This window comes from Xenopus tropicalis, chromosome 6, assembly GCF_000004195.4.
Source record: "Xenopus tropicalis strain Nigerian chromosome 6, UCB_Xtro_10.0, whole genome shotgun sequence".
NCBI lineage: Eukaryota > Metazoa > Chordata > Amphibia > Anura > Pipidae > Xenopus > Xenopus tropicalis.
The window spans coordinates 60,957,267-60,977,422 of NC_030682.2; the positions used below are offsets into that span (position 1 = coordinate 60,957,267).

The 20,156-nt window shown below is 36.6% G+C and overlaps 1 protein-coding gene across 4 annotated transcripts in view; it reads left to right on the top strand.

The window, feature by feature from the left end:
• Positions 1-20,156, top strand: part of golga4 (golgin A4) — a 65,430-nt gene that overhangs the window by 14,403 nt on the left and 30,871 nt on the right. For all 4 annotated transcript variants that reach the window (XR_004223266.1, XM_018094817.2, XM_018094816.2 and 1 more), the window contains exons 4-13: positions 52-102; positions 2,440-2,754; positions 5,531-5,578; positions 6,013-6,069; positions 8,648-8,746; positions 9,796-9,925; positions 13,712-13,896; positions 15,727-15,810; positions 17,841-17,988; positions 19,739-19,905. Coding sequence is in view for 3 of the 4 variants with exons in the window: in XM_018094817.2 (XP_017950306.1) it covers positions 52-102; positions 2,440-2,754; positions 5,531-5,578; positions 6,013-6,069; positions 8,648-8,746; positions 9,796-9,925; positions 13,712-13,896; positions 15,727-15,810; positions 17,841-17,988; positions 19,739-19,905 (1,284 nt within the window). In the remaining variant the exon portion in view is untranslated. The remainder of the gene's footprint in view (positions 1-51; positions 103-2,439; positions 2,755-5,530; positions 5,579-6,012; positions 6,070-8,647; positions 8,747-9,795; positions 9,926-13,711; positions 13,897-15,726; positions 15,811-17,840; positions 17,989-19,738; positions 19,906-20,156) is intronic.

Below are 20,156 nucleotides of genomic sequence, written 5' to 3' on the forward strand. Positions count from 1 at the left end.
TGGTAAAATAATATATTAGAATAATTTTTTTTTTTTTTACTTTTTAACTAGAACGGATCATTGTCGGACAATATTAATGGAAATGATCCCACTTCTTCTCAGGTGAGTTTTCTATACTGAAAGCAGCAATGCATTTACTACTGAATTTATCATGACTTTTTTTTTTTTATTTTAGGGTTTTTTTTTTTTTTCTTTTGTAGAGTTTAATATTCTTATTGGGCATACATTATTCATTATTTCAACAGTCAGTGTTCTGATTTTTATTTTTTATTTTTTTTTGTCTGCATTGTATTTAATAACGTGTAATTTCCCTGTGTTGTAACTATCTTACTGAAATGCCCAATGCAAGGATGTGCTTGAGCTTACAAGCATGGTATGCTGTGGATTGACCTCTGTTCTACTGGGTGGAGCTGGGTTAGGTGCGGTCTTGGAAGATTTACTTTATTTAGATCACCTTACACATCTGGTCCTGCCCTTTTTGCTTGAGGGAGCAAAGCCAAATCATGACTGTTATCTATATACATGGATAACCCTAGAGAACTACAGTCTAAACAGCAAAAGGCAAATACTGTATTTTAAAATATTCTTAATGGAGAATTACAATTACAAATATTTTCTGACAGTATCAAAAACCCCCAGCAGTAAAATACTACATTTTAAAGGCACACTGCCAGAAATTGGCATACTTTAGATCATGGGGCCAAAAATGCCCATAAGCTGACCTCAGAAACATAAATATTTTTGGAAAGTACACATTCTTTAAGATGTAAAATGGGTACATATTTATCAAAATGCAAAACTTTTAGTGCTAAAAACATAATAAATATGAATGCCAGGAGTCTCCTAAACAACTTGATGACCAATGTGCATAAAGTCACTAAAGTGTGTGAAATGTAAAAACCTACAAACTAAAACCGTGTATGCATTCAAGTATGACATCTTGGCTAATGCAAAACAAGCACACTGCTAATGTTTTATATCTTGCACAGCATTTTATAGGTGTGAGCAACATTAGTACTTTAAAGGCCAATAAAGGAAAAAAAAGTGTATCAAAGTAATTAAGATGTTATTATGTACTGTTGCCCTGCATTGGTAAAAGTTGTTTGTTTGCCTCAAAAACACTGATATAGTTTATATAAACAAAACTGCTGTGCAACCACAGGGGTAGCTATTCAGATTGAAATATGGTCAAATGGTATAGTTACATAGCAGATAACAGATAAGTTTTGTAAAATGCCATTATATATTCTATAGAGCTTATCTGCTATGTAACCTGTGCATTTTTTCAATTTTAAATAACTGTCCCCATGACCGTAGCTCACTGTAGTAGTGTTTCTTAAACATACACACAACTTTTAAAAGTGCTGTGCAGCAGGACATTATCAATCACTTTAAAGCATTTTCATTTTTTGGTGTTCCTGTACTTAGCTATATGGTTGCTTGGGTTCAAATTGCCCTAGAAACCAGGCAGTGGTTCGAATAAAAAGCCAGAATATAAATTGTAGTGGGTCTGAATAGAAAGAGAAGTAATAAAAAGTAACAATCCAATTCTAGTCTCAAAGAGCAATAGTTTTTTGTCTGCTGGGGTCAGTGACTTCTTTTTGAACGCTAGAAAGCATCAGAAAAAGAAAGCAAATAATTTAAAAACAAGAACAAATTAAAAAAGAAGACCAATTAAAAAGCTGTTACGTGCTAGTGAACTACACCTTTTAGGCATAATTGTGGGATAAAGGTTAGTGAAAATTGTGCAAAAGGTGTGTTGCACAAGCAATGATGTATAGAGGCTACCCACTTGGATTTCTTTTTCATTACTTAAAGTGCTACTAGTTGCCTAGCTTAGGCGATTGAGTGAAATTGCTAGGCGTATTTTGAATTGTGACGGAAAATACCAGATAACCTGTGTTCCTTATTACTTCAAGTGAATTGAAGACTCATTTTGTGTCACAGTTCATAAGGCTGCTAAATTTCCTAAATTTAAATCTACTCATATGCAAGAAAAGTTATTTTTACATCAAACTAGCCAACCCACTTCCTTTCCAACATACCATTATTTATTGGAGCTTGTTCCCTGTGCTCACCCAGGCATGCATATGACATAAAGCTTTAGGTAACTATCACAGATTGTGTTTTCTCTGCTGGGGGACGTACTAGTAATATCATCTGTGCCTCATGCCACTGACTTCAGTGGCATCTGCTTGTGAACATTTTTTTGGCCCTATATGCACTCCAAATGGCATAAGGAAGGGAATTATTTTTGTTCCCACTGTTAAACCTTCATTGGTCTGCCACTGCTCCGTGTACTTTACTGGGCCACTCATAGTTTAACAGCCACTATTCTAGACACCGGATATGCAGTTTTATGGTGGTCTGTTGAATTGTAACTTAACATTTTTTAAAACCTTTGTTGTATTTACACACTGCACTGTCTTTTGCTTTCAGAGGAATGAACCTCAGTCTTTTGCACATAAGCTACAAATGCGGGTTCCTTCAATGGAATCACTGTTTCGAAGCCCCATTAAAGAATCACTTTTTCCTTCTTCAACTAAAGAAAATCTTTTGCGGAGTAGTTCACGGGATTCCCTGAATAAAATTGATATGGAGAATCCAAGTACTGTATTTGATCCCCCATCCGATATTGAAAGTGAAGCTGAGGATTCTGTGGGAAGTATAGAAGGACTTAACAAAGAACAGCTGTTTAATCGACTACATAGAATGGATAAAAGTTTAGGAAACTACAGAGGAAAATATTCTGAGGTAGGTCTATATTATCTTTAAAGTATATTGTTAAAATAAAAGCAGCCTTGCTGTATTTGGCAATGTATTTGAGTGCCCTAGGATAATTAAATTCTTTACTGTTGCGTGTCTCCTCTTGTTGAAAACAGGCCAGGACTGAATATTTACTGTCATACCTTGAGCAGAAATAACAGTTGAAACCCTTTTCAGAAGAAATAGGTGCCACATTTAGCAAGATGCTGCAGTTTAGAGTAAAACATTATTGTATTTTATGTATATGTATAGCTTAGAAAAGCACTTCTATAATTAACTTGTACTCTGGTGCTAGTGAGTCAAGTGACCCAAGGCAAACATAGTACTGTACTCAGCAGGACTTGGAAGACATTGTAGTGTATTTTTTATTAAAGTCCAATTTTTCAGTTCTGTGTGGTGACCCACCCGCATCTAAGACCTTGTAACAGAAATAGATTTAGTTTAAATATAGTCCAAAATGTTGCCTAGGTTATTGCTTAGTTCTATTTAAAATACAGATATAGGACCTTTTATTCAGAATGCAAGATTAAATATATCTAATAAGGTTTAAATATATCTAATTTGGGAACAAATACAAAGTATTGTTTTATTATTACAAAGAAAAAGGAAATTATTAAAAAAAATTAGAATTATTCAATTAAAATGGAGTCTGTAGGAAATGGCCATCCCGTAATTTGGGGCTTTCTGGATAATGGGTTTCAGGGTAATGGATCCTATACCTGTACAGGTTCCTTTTTTCTGTAATAATAAAACAGTATCTTGTACTTTATCCACACTAAGATATAATTAATCCTTATTGAAGGAAAAATAACTCTCTTGGTTTTGTTTAAATGATGTTGAAATTAAATTTTAGCAGACTTAAAGGATGGAGGTCTAAATTACGGAAAGATCCCTTATCCAAAAACCCCAGGTCAGAAGCATTCATATATATATATACAGGTCCTTTTCAAAAAATTAGCATATTGTGATAAAGTTCATTATTTTCTGTAATGTACTGATAAACATTAGACTTTCATATATTTTAGATTCATTACACACAACTGAAGTAGTTCAAGCCTTTTCTTGTTTTAATATTGATGATTGTGGCATACAGCTCATGAAAACCCAAAATTCCTATCTCAAAAAATTAGCATATCATGAAAAGGTTCTCTAAATGAGCTATTAACCTAATCATCTGAATCAACAAATTAACTCTAAAAACCTGCAAAAGATTCCTGAGGCTTTTAAAAACTCCCAGCCTGGTTCATTACTCAAAACCGCAATCATGGGTAAGACTGCCGACCTGACTGCTGTCCAGAAGGCCATCATTGACACCCTCAAGCAAGAGGGTAAGACACAGAAAGAAATTTCTGAACAAATAGGCTGTTCCCAGAGTGCTGTATCAAGGCACCTCAGTGGGAAGTCTGTGGGAAGGAAAAAGTGTGGCAGAAAATGCTGCACAACGAGAAGAGGTGACTGGGCCCTGAGGAAGATTGTGGAGAAGGACCGATTCCTGACCTTGGGGGACCTGCGGAAGCAGTGGACTGAGTCTGGAGTAGAAACATCCAGAGCCACCGTGTACAGGCGTGTGCAGGAAATGGGCTACAGGTGCTGCATTCCCCAGGTCAAGCCACTTTTGAACCAGAAACAGCGGCAGAAGCGCCTGACCTGGGCTACAGAGAAGCAGCACTGGACTGTTGCTCAGTGGTCCAAAGTATGTCATTCGGAAATCAAGGTGCCAGAGTCTGGAGGAAGACTGGGGAGAGGGAAATGCCAAAATGCCTGAAGTCCAGTGTCAAGTACCCACAGTCAGTGATGGTCTGGGGTGCCATGTCAGCTGCTGGTGTTGGTCCACTGTGTTTTATCAAGGGCAGGGTCAATGCAGCTAGCTATCAGGAGATTTTGGAGCACTTCATGCTTCCATCTGCTGAAAAGCTTTATGGAGATGAAGATTTCATTTTTCAGCACGACCTGGCACCTGCTCACAGTGCCAAAACCACTGGTAAATGGTTTACTGACCATGGTATTACTGTGCTCAATTGGCCTGCCAACTCTCCTGACCTGGACCCCATAGAGAATCTGTGGGATATTGTGAAGAGAAAGTTGAGAGACACAAGACCCAACACTCTGGATGAGCTTAAGGCCGCTATTGAAGCATCCTGGGCCTCCATAACACCTGAGCAGTGCCACAGGCTGATTGCCTCCATGCCACGCCACATTGAAGCAGTCATTTCTGCAAAAGGATTCCCGACCAAGTATTGAGTGCATAACTGAACATAATTATTTGAAGGTTGACTTTTTTTGTATTAAAAACACTTTTTTTTATTGGGCGGATGAAATATGCTAATTTTTTGAGATAGGAATTTTGGGTTTTCATGAGCTGTATGCCACAATCATCAATATTAAAACAAGAAAAGGCTTGAACTACTTCAGTTGTGTGTAATGAATCTAAAATATATGAAAGTCTAATGTTTATCAGTACATTACAGAAAATAATGAACTTTATCTCAATATGCTAATTTTTTTAAAAGGACCTGTATATATATATGTTTGTTTTTGCAAGGTATACATTTATTGACACATCAGTCTAAAGTTCTGGTAGTATGTCTAAATATTATTGTGTTTTACCAAATCCTTTAATATGAAATATAGTTGTTTTTAACAGATATTAAAATTTGTTAATGTTGTAATCATGTATCTATTACATAGTGTCAGATCAAAGCACATGCATTTGTTTTAATGTTTCTGTTCTGATACTGAACAGTTTTAATTACATTTCTTGCAGCTTGTAACAGCCTACAGAACAATGCAGAGAGACAAAGAGAAACTACAGGTTAGTAAAACACTTGTTTAGTCAGTTGTCATCATGTAATTAAATATAATGTCTTATTGTTTAGTTGCTTTATTTATAATATCACTAGACCTAAATTCAGTCCAAACTGATTCAGTGTATGCAGTATATTTCACTATCTCTAGATTGGGGATATAGGCCTATAAGGGAATGCTTGGGAAATTGCTCATCGTCATTGTCTTTTTATAAAGTGGGCCCTAGAAGGTACCTTTTACATGCAGTACTACACACACTTTTCCTATATTAAAACAATTTGAGATATTCAGAGATGCTTATGGTTTGTTTCTAGGTTATGCCTACTCTTAAAATTTATGCCTACTCCTAAGATTTAAGATAATAAATACAGTGCTTTTTGTCTAAAATTCTCCATAAAAGTTAATTTTACTCACTAAGCAGATTTGTTTGTATTATTGCAGTCCATCTTGAGTCAGAGCCAGGACAAAGCACTAAGGAGAATTGGAGAGCTGCGAGAGGTAAGATTATAGCATCCCCCACAAGAATGCTCTATAAATATATCCAGGGTAGTCAAATTGCAGATTCTTTTCTGAGTCAGCAACTGCTGCTTGTTAATTTCATAGCATCAGTCTGTTAGATGAGAGCTGCACAGTGTATGTTTGTCACATAAATCTTATAAGCTGTTTTATAGTTTGTGTTGTACTTAGTGCGGATATTCTGTGTAATGTTACATTGACCCTTTTATTGTGCAAAGCATGACAAGCACATTAAACATTGTTCGTTCAAGTTGGTAAACTAAATTGTAGATAGACTGTGCATCGGATCCTGAGATACTTCATCAGGAATAAGTACCTGATGAAGGATCGCTGAATTTAAAACATGTTGAGCATTACACAGTAAACAAATTACTGCATGACTTCTATGGTTCTACAGAGTGAAATTAGTTGTTGATTTATAAAGTTTGGAAAGCTGGATGGTGCCTTTACTCTGTATGAAAAACCTTTATATATAGAAATGAAGGAGGGAAATCTTCACCTAAATGTATATTTTTTTTCTAGCATACAAAACGTCTTTCTTGCTTTATCAGAGCCACCGTCCATAAACACTAAGCAAGGTTAATTATCTTACTGGTTTAAAAACATTAATAAAACCTTGGGATTCCTGTTGTTCGTTAACGTTGAGAGTAATTCAGACAAGAATGCTTAGTTGTGGCATGCTTGCTACTAAACTATCTTTCATATAAAAAAATGCTTAAAGCTTATGTAAAAATATCCCTGCTATTATAAAAGGGGGATAAATTGTGATGGCATTATTACTTTAAAGGGGCAAATGTATTATATTTATAAGCATGGTTTATATTACCTTTATTTTTAAATGTCAGATAAAAAGTATTGTATAAGGTATTATGGCAGGAAACCTCAAAGGAGATATTTACTTTGTGCACTCAAATTGAGTAAGTTATGTTATCAGTATTAATACCTAAACATAATATTTTTGCCACATTTCTTAGTTTGAATGTGTATTTCTGCTTACATTTAAAGTTTTGTGATCATTCCTTCATTAGTTCAGCTCACAAAATGAACCTGGGGGCATAGCTAAATTTCTAAACCGAATATGGTCACTTCTTTATGCTTAAATCACCCAGCTTTCCACATTACGTAAATATAGCTTTATACTCTCTTTTTTAACATGAATAAGGTTCTTTCTAAACATACTCCTTGTTATATACGCCTTGTTTTAATTAAAAAAAAAAAAATCTGTTTTTGTTATTTCTTGAGCTTAATTAGGAGATTGAAGCTACTCTGTTTGGCACTTACAAGTTAGATAATTAGATTACTAATGTAAGGCCCCCTTCCTACAACCTTTGTTGTTTTATTTTTAGAGCTGCTTTTTAGGCAAAAGCAGCCTTAAATATTTTTGGGGAAAGCTTTAAACACCACAACAAATTCTGCTCCACCTGAACTCACATTGACTTCAATGAGTTATGAGAGAGTATATAACAATTGTCTTATAAATAAGTCCCTAAACGTATACTTTTAAAGGGGTTGTCTACCTTTGAGTTAACTTAGTATGATGTAGAGCATAATATTCTAAGACAGTTTGCAATTGATCTTCATTTTTTAAGTTTATCAATTATTTCAGGTTTTGTTTGGCAGCTCTCCAGCTTGGAATTTCAATTGAGAAAATACATAGGTTCTTCACAGGACAATAGCTTGATTGTGGTTATGTATTTATATGTAAAATCTTACCCCTGATGGTAATAGGTCCAGGTGCTCATGCCCCAGACCTTCAGCTTAGGGAGCCATGTGGGAACATACAGGAACAAAAACAGCAGGCAGGCACATCTGGTATCCAAAAAATGTGAATAAAGTCTAAAGCAGCAGCTTGTAGTCTTAATAAAAGTTTATGTTTTTATTTCAATCTGTATAGAACAACAACAGCAATAGCCTTACGCGTTTTGTACCTAGAGGGTACTTAGTCATAGGCTCAATTCAAATTTCAATAGCTGTTTGGTTGCTAGGATCCAAATTACCTTAGCAACCAGGATGTGGTTTGAATGAAAGACTTATATATGGATAGTAGAGGACCAGAATAGAATAATAAATAATATAAAGTAACAATGACAATTAAACTGTAGCTCCAAAGAGCCATAGTTTTTTGGCTCAGGTGTCAGTGACCCCAATTTGAAAGCTACATAGAGTTAGAATAAGAAGGCAAATACCCTCTTTCCCCGAAAATAGGACATCCTCCGAAATTAAGGCACCCCCCCCGATTTTTCACCCCCCTCGGAAAATAAGGCACCCCCCGAAAATAAGACACCCACCTAGGGCTGGGCAATAAATCTCACCCAAACGATGGAATAAATGTGTACTGTATTCTTCTTCATGGAAAAATAAGACATCCCCTGAAAATAAGACCTAGTGCATATTTTGGAGCTTAAAAAAATATAAGACAGTGTCTTATTTTCGGGAAACACGGTAATTCAAAAACTATTAAAAACGAATAATGAAGATTTGTTGAAAGTTGTTTAGAATTGGCCTTTCTACAACATACTAAAAGTGAACTATCCCTTTCATTTGTTTATTTCTGGGCCAGGAGCTTCAAATGGATCAACAGGCTAAAAAGCATCTACAGGAAGAGTTTGATGCATCTCTGGAAGAGAAAGATCAACTTATCAGTGTTCTGCAAACACAGGTAAGCAAAAATACACTTTTAGCTTCCTATTAATAACAGATAAAGTTGGAAAAGTATATATATATTTTAAAAATTACCTCAGTGGTTAATTGGCAAAGCCCATAATGCCCTTAAATGGCTCTTTATATATATATATATATATATCTGCCCTTTTCTACTGCCCAACAGCTGAGCAAAGCCCTCTATCGAAGTTACAAGAGTTTTGGTAGTTTGGCTAACAATGGTTGGAATGCTTTGTTCCTGGTGCAGGCAAACAAAGCAAATTTCAGCCCATAACTGAACGAGTTACGAATTAGGGGCTGAAATCTGTTTTGTGTGCCTGCATGGAATGGCTCCGGGTGCAGACACAACAACACGATTTTTGAAGCTGGAGCCAGGTTCTCTGCAGGCTGAGAATATGCCTCGTGTAGCAGGGGCCTTTTGTCTTGTGTTAAATTTACAGTGTAAGCTTCCTTCTTCCGCGTTCCTTCAGCGGCGAATTCCCTGGGACGGTGCATGCGCATTAGAGTAAAAAGCCGACTTTGTTGTTAAAGTTTGGCTTTTCACTCTAATGCGCAATGCGCCAACGCGGAAGAAGGAAGCGTTCGCAGTTAAACAGGGGCACCAGCCCGGGGTACAAGGTAAGCAATTAAAGTCACTTGGGGGTGCCTAATATTTCCTTCTCCTTTAAGGGCAATTTCACCTTCATTAGCAAGACTGTAATAACACATAAAACAAGACCCCCAAAATCCCCAGAAATGTGTTCAAACTTTACATAACCTGCCAATTTGTATACAATGGGAGTGGTATTTAGGGGGTGTGGTCATAAGTGGGCATGGTCAAATATTTTAGCCACTCTATGCTCGCCATTTCTTTTTGGCCCTTTTTCAAATGTTTGGGAGTATTAGTGTAAGTAGTTTCTGACTGCACACATTTTTAAAAAAGTGTAAAACAAAACAAAAAAAACCCAGATCAGTTATAAATTGCAGAACTATTGATTGGCCACTTTGTTTTCCAAGGATTAGTAAGCATTTGTTAATGTTGTGACATCATTCTTTTGTTTTGATTAGGTTAGTTTACTTAAAAACAGACTTCAGAATGGACAAAGCAGTACTGAATTACCAGAAAGCACAGCCTCGCCAGAACTTGACTCTGAGAGTTCCTTGCAAGAGGTGGATACAGATAACCGTTCCACCCCTGGTAAGTAAAAAAAAAAATGTTGCTATTGAAGTTAGTAATTTAGGCATTGCTGCATTGACATTATTATTATAAATTTAGATAGCACCAACATTCTGCAGCACTTTACAGAGATTATATCACTCACATTCATATACACTATGGTAAGTTTTATTAGTGTCAAATTAATTTGCCTGTATCTAGACATAGAATGGAATAAACTAATACATTTTTCCTAATGGAAATTCATTAAAAAATTCCAAACAATTTAGAAGAAACATAAATTATTTAAAGCTAGTTTGCAAATCAATCTTTCAATTATCATTAGTTCTTTTCAAAAGAAGTCCTTTAATACCATAGTGCCCTGACTAAAATCAAACCTAGGACCCCAGTGATGCAAGGCAGTGTTAACTATTGGTGTCACCATGCCACCAGTTTTGAGTGCATAGTGACATATCCTCTTTAGGTTCAAACCATAGGGGTTGCTATTAAAGGAGAAGCCAATGTTAGGCACCCCCAGTGATTGTAAGCTCTTACCTGATAGCCCTGGCCGTTGCTCCTGGTAGGGAAAAATGCACCGGCCTGGAGAATATACAAGCAAGCGTTCCTCTTTTTTTCTGTCTTCTTTCCTCAGGATCCCGGGGCCAAGGCATGCGCAGTTGAGCGAAAACGCCAGATTTTTTTGTTCATTTTCACTCTACTGCCCATGTGTGAAGATCAAAGGAGGAATGCTTGCCCACACACACCCTGACCAGTGCAGTTTTCTAGGTAAACTAGAGTTTACCTCTGTTAAGGAAGAATTTGTTAATAGAGTTTAACCACTTATAGCAGTGCTGTCCAACTTCTGTGGTACCAAGGGACGAAATTTTTCCGGCCTCCGTGGTGGAGGGCCGATAATGGAAGCTAGTTTTGACCACTCCCCTTTTTAAAACCACACCCACTTGAAACCACACCCATGTTATTGCATGACCATAGCCATATTAATGGTGGTAGTACAGCATAAACCTGCCATACTCTGCCTGCCCTACCCTGCCTGTGTGTGCCCTACCCTGCCTGTGTGCCATACCCTGCCTGCGTGTGCCATACTATGCCTTCCCTACCCTGCCTGTGTGTGCCATACTCTGCCTACCCTGCCTGTGTGTGCCATACTCTGCCTTCCCTACCCTGCCTGCGTGTGCCATACTCTCCTTCCCTACCCTGCCTGTGTGTGCCATACTCTGCCTGCCCTACCCTGCCTGTGTGTGCCATACTCTGCCTGCCCTACCCTGCCTGTGTGTGCCATACTCTGCCTTCCCTACCCTGCCTGTGTGTGCCATACTCTGCCTGCCCTGCCTGTGTGTATGGCACACACAGGCATCCTACAGTGACGCAATGCTGGCACTGCTCCTTCAGTCTATATATCCTTCAGCCCTATATATTAAAAAACTTTTTAATTGCAGTACCACCTCAATATATGTTCTTTTTATAGTGTGCAGGGTTCTGTGGGTTTGAGGTGTGAACAGGGGAACAATGTGGGTGATTACAGCCTGAGCCTGAGGTGTGAACACTGCTGGGGGTGAATAATGCAGGGATTAAAAGGTGTGAACAACACAGGGGATTACAATTTTAAACAATACAGGGGGTTTACATCCTAAATCTGAGGTGTTAACCATGCAGGGGGCCAGTACTGATATTATTTAAAGCTTACACAAAGGTAAGCCATCAAAGCAGCCAGACAGGTGGGGGGGCCACACAGAGGGGGGTCGTGGGCCGCCAGTTCAGTTAATAGAGCTTCTCTAGAAGAAACCTGCTTTGAAATCTGTTTTTCAAAAATGCCAACAGATTTTTCACAATGGGCTAGCCATATTTTTTATATACCAGAGTGACCTCTGCTCTGATAAACTTCAGTCACACTTTATTGCTGAGTTGCAAGTGATATCACCCCCTCCCTTTCCCCCTAGCAGCCGATCAGCAGAACAATGTGAAGGTAGCAAGATAGTAGCTCCCGGTAGATATCAGAATAGCACTCAATAGTAAGGAATCCAAGTCCGGCTTGGGACTTCTCCAGTTACATGGGAGTAGGTGATACAATGGTTACCTGAAAGCAGTTCAGAATCAGGCATAATGGACTGACATGGCACCTACACACCAATATTACAACTAAAAAAATACATTTGTTGGTTCAAGAATAACATTTTAAATGATGATAAAGTGAATTATTTGCTATGTAAATAGTGTAATTTAGAAATAAAAAGAACACCATAAAATCACGACAATCCCTTTTAACATTCTATATTGCCTCTAAAGTCTTTGTGTAGTGGATAAAGTAATTTTTACCTGTTTTAGAGGCTACAGAAATGCATGGATTTTGTCTGATTAGAAATTGTAAGCATTTGACATGTAACTGCTCTGTATGGACAACTAAAGCTTAACAAAGAAGTAGGATAGAAAAGCTACACATTATGTTTTAAATTACCTGAGCTTAGGGACAACTCAATGTATTGTATAAATAGTATGTATGTATGTATGTATGGGGGATCCCTTATCCGAAAACCCCTTATCCAGAAAGTTCAGAATTACCGAAAGGCCATCTCCCATAGACTCCATTATAAGCAAATAATTCAAGTTTTTAAAAATTATTTCCTTTATTTCTGTAATAATAAAACAGAACATTGTATTTGATCACAACTAAGGTATAATGAATCCTTACTGGAGTCAAAACAAGCCTATTGGGTTTATTCAGTATTTAAATAATTTTTAGCAGAATTAAGTTTTGGAGATCCAAACTATGGAAAGATCCCTTATCTGGAAAACGCCAGGTCCCGAGCATTCTTGGATAACAGGTCCCCTACCTATACTCCTAATACAAGGCTGAATAGTAATTAAATCAGATGCTCTGAAACCAGTGCAGTTAGTATTAAAATGGTATGATCAGCCCTGTAGCATCATCTTCTGTGACAGGCGCTAAAAATATCATAGTAATTGGAGAACAGTGGAATCACTGTGTTCGATGAGACTTGACTGCTGTTTAAATGAATATGCTGTGTGCCTTACAAATGAGCGGATATGAAAAAAAAAATTATATATAATTATTTAAACATTAAATTAGAACATCAGGAAAACAATCCAACAGAAACAGTAACTGTCCATATGAACTGTAGTGAGTTGGGCCTTCTAAATGGGTCTTCTACCCAAAAACTGTTACATTGCTTTTAAAGTTATTTGTACAAGTTAAGACTATTCTCTGCTTTTGACTTTTGAAACTATGTAGTAGTTGTCTGTTCAAACCAGTCCTAACTGGAGGCCTGTGGGCCAAATGTGGCCCTCCCAAGGATTTTTATAACCCCCCCTCCCAGTCTGCTCAGAGGATTTATAGACTTATCTGTATGACATAATTATCTTTAATTAATCTGGATCTCCAACTTGCTGTATGAGTTATAACTGACCCCCTGTTTGTAATAAGTTGGACATCACTCTGATAGGGCATTGTGTCGAGTTAAAGAGGGCCAAGTGTGCAATATATTTTACAGTGTGCTGCTCTCCTGATTTGTCTGCTCATTCTGGTCATGTGCTGTCTTGCCCCACTCTCATGTCTTAGGTCACCATAAGGGGCAAGTCAGTACAGGTATTAAAGTTGCTACTCATCCTTGTGTTGGGCCAGATTATCCTTTACTTGCTCTAATTTACCTTTATCCTGCTAATAATATACCTGACAAAAATGTAATTCATATACATTTGTTTGAGGTTTTTTTATACCTATAATATTAGCTTCCCTTTCTAACACTCTTATCACTCTATGAATGTCACAAATGTTTAATATTTTTGCTCTAGATGATGGGAATGCTGCAAACACTTTAAATGCTCTCCAGGTTAGAGTAAAACGTCAAGAGAACCTTTTGCAAAGGTGTAAGAAATCAATCAAGTCGCACAAGGAACAGTGTGCTCACCTCAGTAGTGAAAATGAAGCTCTTCAAAACCAACTAGATGAAAGACTCCAGGAACTTGAGAAAATTAAAGTATGTATAGAAGTTAAACCCTTATATGTACTAAAAGGCACCAAGTTTGCCCAGTAGCTGTAACCCATAGCAACCAATAAGATTTTTGCTTGTAAACAGATGACCAGTAAATTCCACCTGCTGATTGGTTGCTATGGGTTGCTGCTACTGGGCAAACTTAGTGCCTTTTAATACATAACCCCCTTAGAATTCTACAGAAACATTGTGCTTTGTGGACCAGTTATTGTGTATTATTTTTTGTTTATTCCTCCTTCAATAGAGTGTACCTTGATGCTGTTTTATCTGTTTTAATTAGGAAGATTTGAACTGTCCTTTTCATACTGAAATGTTTGAATGAAAACGAGCAGAATTATATTCAGTGCAGGATGCTTCTATTAAATCTCCAGCTCAGCTTCCTCAAAGAAGGCACACATGCAGACAGATGTCAAAGCTAGGGGGAAGCATGTACAGAAGCACACTATTGTGCAATAAATTCTTATGGAACTTATGGGACAAAAGCACTCCACTCAAAATCAAACAAAAGCTTTTCCAGAATAAACTACAGGGTTACCACACACTTATTTCTGATACATGCCGTGTACCTAGGTATTCACTAGAGACATAGGGGAGTTTACAAGTGCCGGTCCCCAAATTGTAAAAATGTTTGTATCCACACCAAATTCACAAAGGTATCTTATAGTTTTATTTATTTGACGTAATGTTGCCAAAAGTGTCATGTACATGGTAAACAGTTGCTGTTATTGCACTGTGAAAATGTTTGTGTTTCTCTATACAGACTTAAGCCAAATTAACCTGTCAACATTTTCCCCCAACATTTTAGTTATGGTAGAGAAATATTGGCGTTAAATGTTTGGAAAAATGTTGTGGTTACAACCAACTCTCAAAAAGGTAAAAAAAAGTGACCACAGCCACTTTTTAACAACATTTTTGAAAAAAATGTCCATAGAAGTGGAAAAATGACAGAAAATTGGTCTGTGAATAAGTCAGAGCAAATACGACATTGTTCCTTACCGACATTTTTGTAAATTCCCGCTATATAATTATGTTGCATATTTTTGCTTGGAAGTGTAAAAATCAAAGTTTTCTAAGTTTGTGTGTGTGTATATTAAATATATATATATATATATATATATATATATATATATATATATATATATATATATATATATATATATATATATAAAATCTGAAAGCTGCACTCTCTTAAAAGAACCAAAAGGTATAATACAATAAAGGTGGTCCTTACTTCAGTATCCAATATTTATTCCATAAATTTCACCAACATTTTGGCTCCTGTTTAAAGGCCTTTTTCAGGGTTGCAATTGAAGCACTATAAGAAACACAGACATTTGAGTTCGGACCACCTTTATTATGTGTGTGTCCATGGAGTGCACATTTTTTTTTCTGTATTTATATATACAGATAGAGGCTCTATTATCCAGAATGCTTGGGACCTGCGGTTTTCTGGATAAAGTATCTTTTTTTGTAATTTGAACCAAAATACCTTAATTCTGCTAAAAATCATCTAGACATTAAAAAAAAAAAACAACTTGGATTCATACAGCTTAGTTACCATTAAGTGTGAGGTACCATTTTATTATTACAGAGAAAAAGAAAATAATTTTTAAAAATTAAAATGTTCTGCTCATAATGGGCTCTAAGGGAGATTAATTTCTTGTAATTTGGAATTTTCTAGAACTGGTTTCTGGATAAGAGATCACATACCTGTAATAAATAAAATTTTAAGAGATTATCAAATTTAATAAAACCATATGTTTTATTACCTCTCATAATCTAAAGCTTAATTGGATATCTGTTTTGGTATTTTAGGAACTTCACACTAGTGAGAAGAGCAAGCTGATTACCCAGCTTAGAGATGCCAAGAATTCAATTGAACAGCTGGAACAAGATAAGGTAAATATTTGCTTCTTATTTACAGTATATCTAGAGACACTTGATGTTTTGAGATGATCTGTATGTAAATTAGTGCTGTTCATCTCTTGTACTGATTATCTCTGAAATCTTATGTCGGGGGCAGAATTTTATGGAGCCTTTAATAGATTGGAACCATAAAAATCCCTCAGACACATGCAGCACAGGGGCCTCCCCCCAATATACATTATTGCAAACCTCAGCTTTTATGGCCTTGATCTTTAGTAAATGTTTTGTCACCTTGTTTTAATGCTTTAAGAAGCTATAGTACCCTGTGAAAATTTACACCTGCATTTTTCTTTGGGGTCTCCATGTATTACCAGGGTTATCGAGAAATAATATAACTACTGATTTTACTAAGGAGGAAATTCAAAAGAAACTTGAATGTAAACCCCACAGAAAGTTAATGATAAAATTCAGGAATATTGGGCTAGAACATAATATTTGTACTTGGATAGAACACTGGCTGAAGGATAGACTACAAAGAGTGGTTGTAAATGGAACATTTGCTAATTTGGCCAGTATTAGTGGAGTACCGCAGGGGTCATAACTTGTTTATTATTGACCTGAAGGTGGGCATAGACAGTAATGTTTCTATTTTTGCTGACGACACTAAATTGTGCAAGTTCCATGCAGGATGCTGCCACTTTGCAGAGCAATTTGATAAAATTCGAAAACTGGGCAGCAAAATGGAAAATGAGGTTCAGTGTTGACATGTGCAAAATTATTCACTTTGGTAGACATAATATAAATAAAATAAAGTTATACACTATGGGGCAGATTTACTAATCCACGAATACGAATCCCGAATGGGAAAAACTCGGATTGGAAACGAAGATCGCAAATATCCCGAAAATGCTTACGGAAAAATCGTATTACTCACGATAATATCATATTGGTGATCCGAAAGTCACAAAATTTTCGTACTGACCATTGTAAACAGCGGCAGAGCCTTTTCGAATTTTTCCCGGGGGCGTGCGAAAAAGTCGCGCAGCCGCAAAAAAACGGTAACAATACTCTCTGAGCGTTTGGGTCTTAGTGAATCTCCTCCTAAATGTGTGTTGGAGGTTTCCTTAATGGAGAAGGATCTGGGGATTTTTGTAGATAACAAGTTGTCTAATTCCAGGCAGTGTCATTCTGTGGCTTCTAAAGCAAATAAAGTGCTGTATAAAAAAAGGTCATTGACTCAAGGGATGAAAACATAATTTTGCCTCTTTGTCGGTCTCTGGTCTCTCACTTTGAGTATGCAGTGCAGTTATGTGCTCCAGTCCTTAAAGGAAAACTACACCCCCCCAGCTATAAAGCCCCCTTAACTGGCCGGCCTCGACTCCACTCACCTCTGTTGCAAAGCCCAACCTAAAAATGCAGAGCAGCGCGGCTACGTACCTGTGTGCCACCGCTGACACTGACGCTGCTTGAGCAGGCGCAGTTGGAGCAATCAGCGCTGCTCTGCATTTTTAGGTTGGGGTTTGCGATGGGACAGTTTTTTTTAATTTACAATTCAGGTGACTCTAATAAGGCATAAATTTGACACATGCAAGCTTGCAGCCTCGACAACAGAAATGTGTAATAACAATATGCAGAATGTTTGGGTCCTGGGATTTTCTTTTCTATAATTTGGATTACCATACCTTAAATCAGCTGAAAAACATTTAAATGTTAAATAAAATTGATAAGTCAATGGAGTAAACTATTTTGCCTGTATTTATAGAAACAGGTATAGGGTCAATTATCTGGATTGCTAGAGACCTGGGGTTTTCCAGATAAAGGGTCTTTTTGTAATTGAGATCACCATACCTTAAATTTTCTAAAAATCATTTAAACATTAAATAAACAATAGGATTGCCCACCTACCATCAAGTACAAGGCACTGTTTTTTATTACAGAGAAAAAGGTAATCAATTTTAAAATAGAATTATTTGCTTAAAATGTACTCTGGTATAATAACTCTAATAACTCTGAACTTTCTGGATATTGTTTGAAAAGAACCCATGCCAAATTTGTCTTTTAAGGGTATGATGATTGCAGAAACAAAACGGCAGATGCATGAGACATTAGAACTGAAGGAAGAAGAGGTTTCTCAGCTTCGGTCAAGGGTCAAGAAATTAAGTTCACATTGTGAGGAACTGCAGCAACAGAAAGAAAAGTTAGAGAAAGCTGGTAAGAAAGTATTAAATCTAACATACCTGGGATCAGTTTGAAATGTATGAAGATTTACTAGCTCAAAAACAATTTTTGTATTTATGAACTCATCCTTCAAAGTAAAGTTTGTATTCTAACACTTCTTGAGTCATTTGTTCTATTACATAAGTAGGAGGACTTCCATTTCCTTCTAGAAATATATGTTGTTGTTGGCCTACTTCACTAGATAGGTGAGGCTAACCAAATAAAAGTTTATCTCAGATAGTGGGAAAAGCACACGTTTTTTTAAATTTTTTTATTTAATGTTTTAAAGGAGAAGGAAAGGCCACGTCACTTGGGGGTGCCAAAATGTTAGGCACCCCCAAGTGACTTAAATCGCTTACCTTGTACCTTGGCTGGTGCTCCTGTTAAGAGAGAACCGCACCAGCCCGGGGTAGCTGTGAGCGCTTCCTTCTTCCATGTTGGGCTGATTCGTTTTTCTCCTAACAGGGGCACCAGCCCGGGGTACAAGGTAAGTGATTAAAGTCACTTGGGGGTGCCTAACATTTTGGCACCCCCAAGTGACTTAGCCTTTCCTTCTCCTTCAATGCATCTTGCTTCCTTATGTTTCCATGGCGGTGTTTTTTAGCAAGTAATATTTTTTTTATTTAATTATCCATACACTTTGCCTAGTAGTGGTAGGTGCTATATATGATAATTAATTTTTCTTCTTTGTTTAGTATATTACAACTCTGCAAACCACTGGTACACCTGGTGCCATTCAACATTTCATAGATTAACACCATCCAGTGCAACCTTGTATCCACAAAGCTGCTTTAATAGGAAGAAAGCTATAGGGCACATTTATTAAGCCATTTTGAGTAAACGTCAAATGTAAAAAATGTAAACCCCTTTTTATAAATTCTGGTCTTATTTGGGGCAATAATGTAAATTTTATATATTGCCAAGAAAACCTGCCACTTTCAAACTTCTATAAGATTAAAATGTACAGACAATGTGAAAAGGGATTTTTATTGCACAGACTTGCAGTAGCTGACTGCTAAATATAGATTTGATTTTCATTTTATTTAAGCAAGTATATACTAAATGAGGGAACAATTCTAATTTTATCTATATAGTTACCAAGTGGGGGCATAGAGATGGTCTGGTCATGCTGGCATGGCCTACAGTTTTAGCACCTCCTTGTCTGTGAATGGGATGTGTTCCAGAAAGATCTCTAAAATTCCTTGGCAGTTAATTCTGATTTGCAAGATGGTCAATTACTGTACAAGCTATTTAAAATCTAATGTGCACCTAATCCAATACTTAAAAGTCCTTTAGAATTATTAACTGGGGTAAGTTCAATAAACAGATTTTATTTAAACAGAATTTTTGAAGCCCTCTGTATCTTACCTACCTAAATTACAGAGCTGCACATTAGAGCTGCTTTCAGATAACCTATTGTTTCTCTGTGTATTTGAAAAGCAGGGCCTAGTTTGAATCCTAGTTCAGACCTGAGAGAAGGATAGGCTGCTACAGGCATTACAAGGAGTCTTACAAACTTGGTAGAATTTTTAATGATGATAATTGAGTAGAACTAAATTGATGGTGTTTGAGAACCTAAGAATTACAAAAGTTGACATGACAATACTTAAATCCAGATAGTTATTATCAACACTCAAAATATTTATTATGATATTACTGGTTTACATGGTTTCCTTTAAAAGAACATAAATTTGTGTGATTTCTACTAGTCTAACAGATTTCTTTTTTTTTTTTTTTTCTTTAGCATTTGAAGATGTAGAAAAAATATCTTCACAGAAAGCTGAGGATGCTTTTGAAAAGCTGCAGATGGAAGAGCAAATTAAAGCTATAGAAAAGGCCAGTGAGGAGGAGCGTGTCAATCTTCAGAAGGAATTAAGTCGTGTGAAGCAAGAGGTGGTGGACATTATGAAGGTGACTGGTTATTTACACCACACCAAGAATGAAATAAAATAATATACATTAATACAAAACAATTCAGTTTTCCATTATAAATCAGAAGAGTTGTAGCTCTTTTCTCTTTAATTGTCCAAATGATTTCGTGTTAGTATTAAAGGAGAAAGAAAGGTAAAAACTAAGTAAGCTTTAATATAAAGGTCTATGTAAATACAGCCATAAGCACTCACAGAAATGCTGCACTGACTTCTCTGTCAAAAGATTTGTTG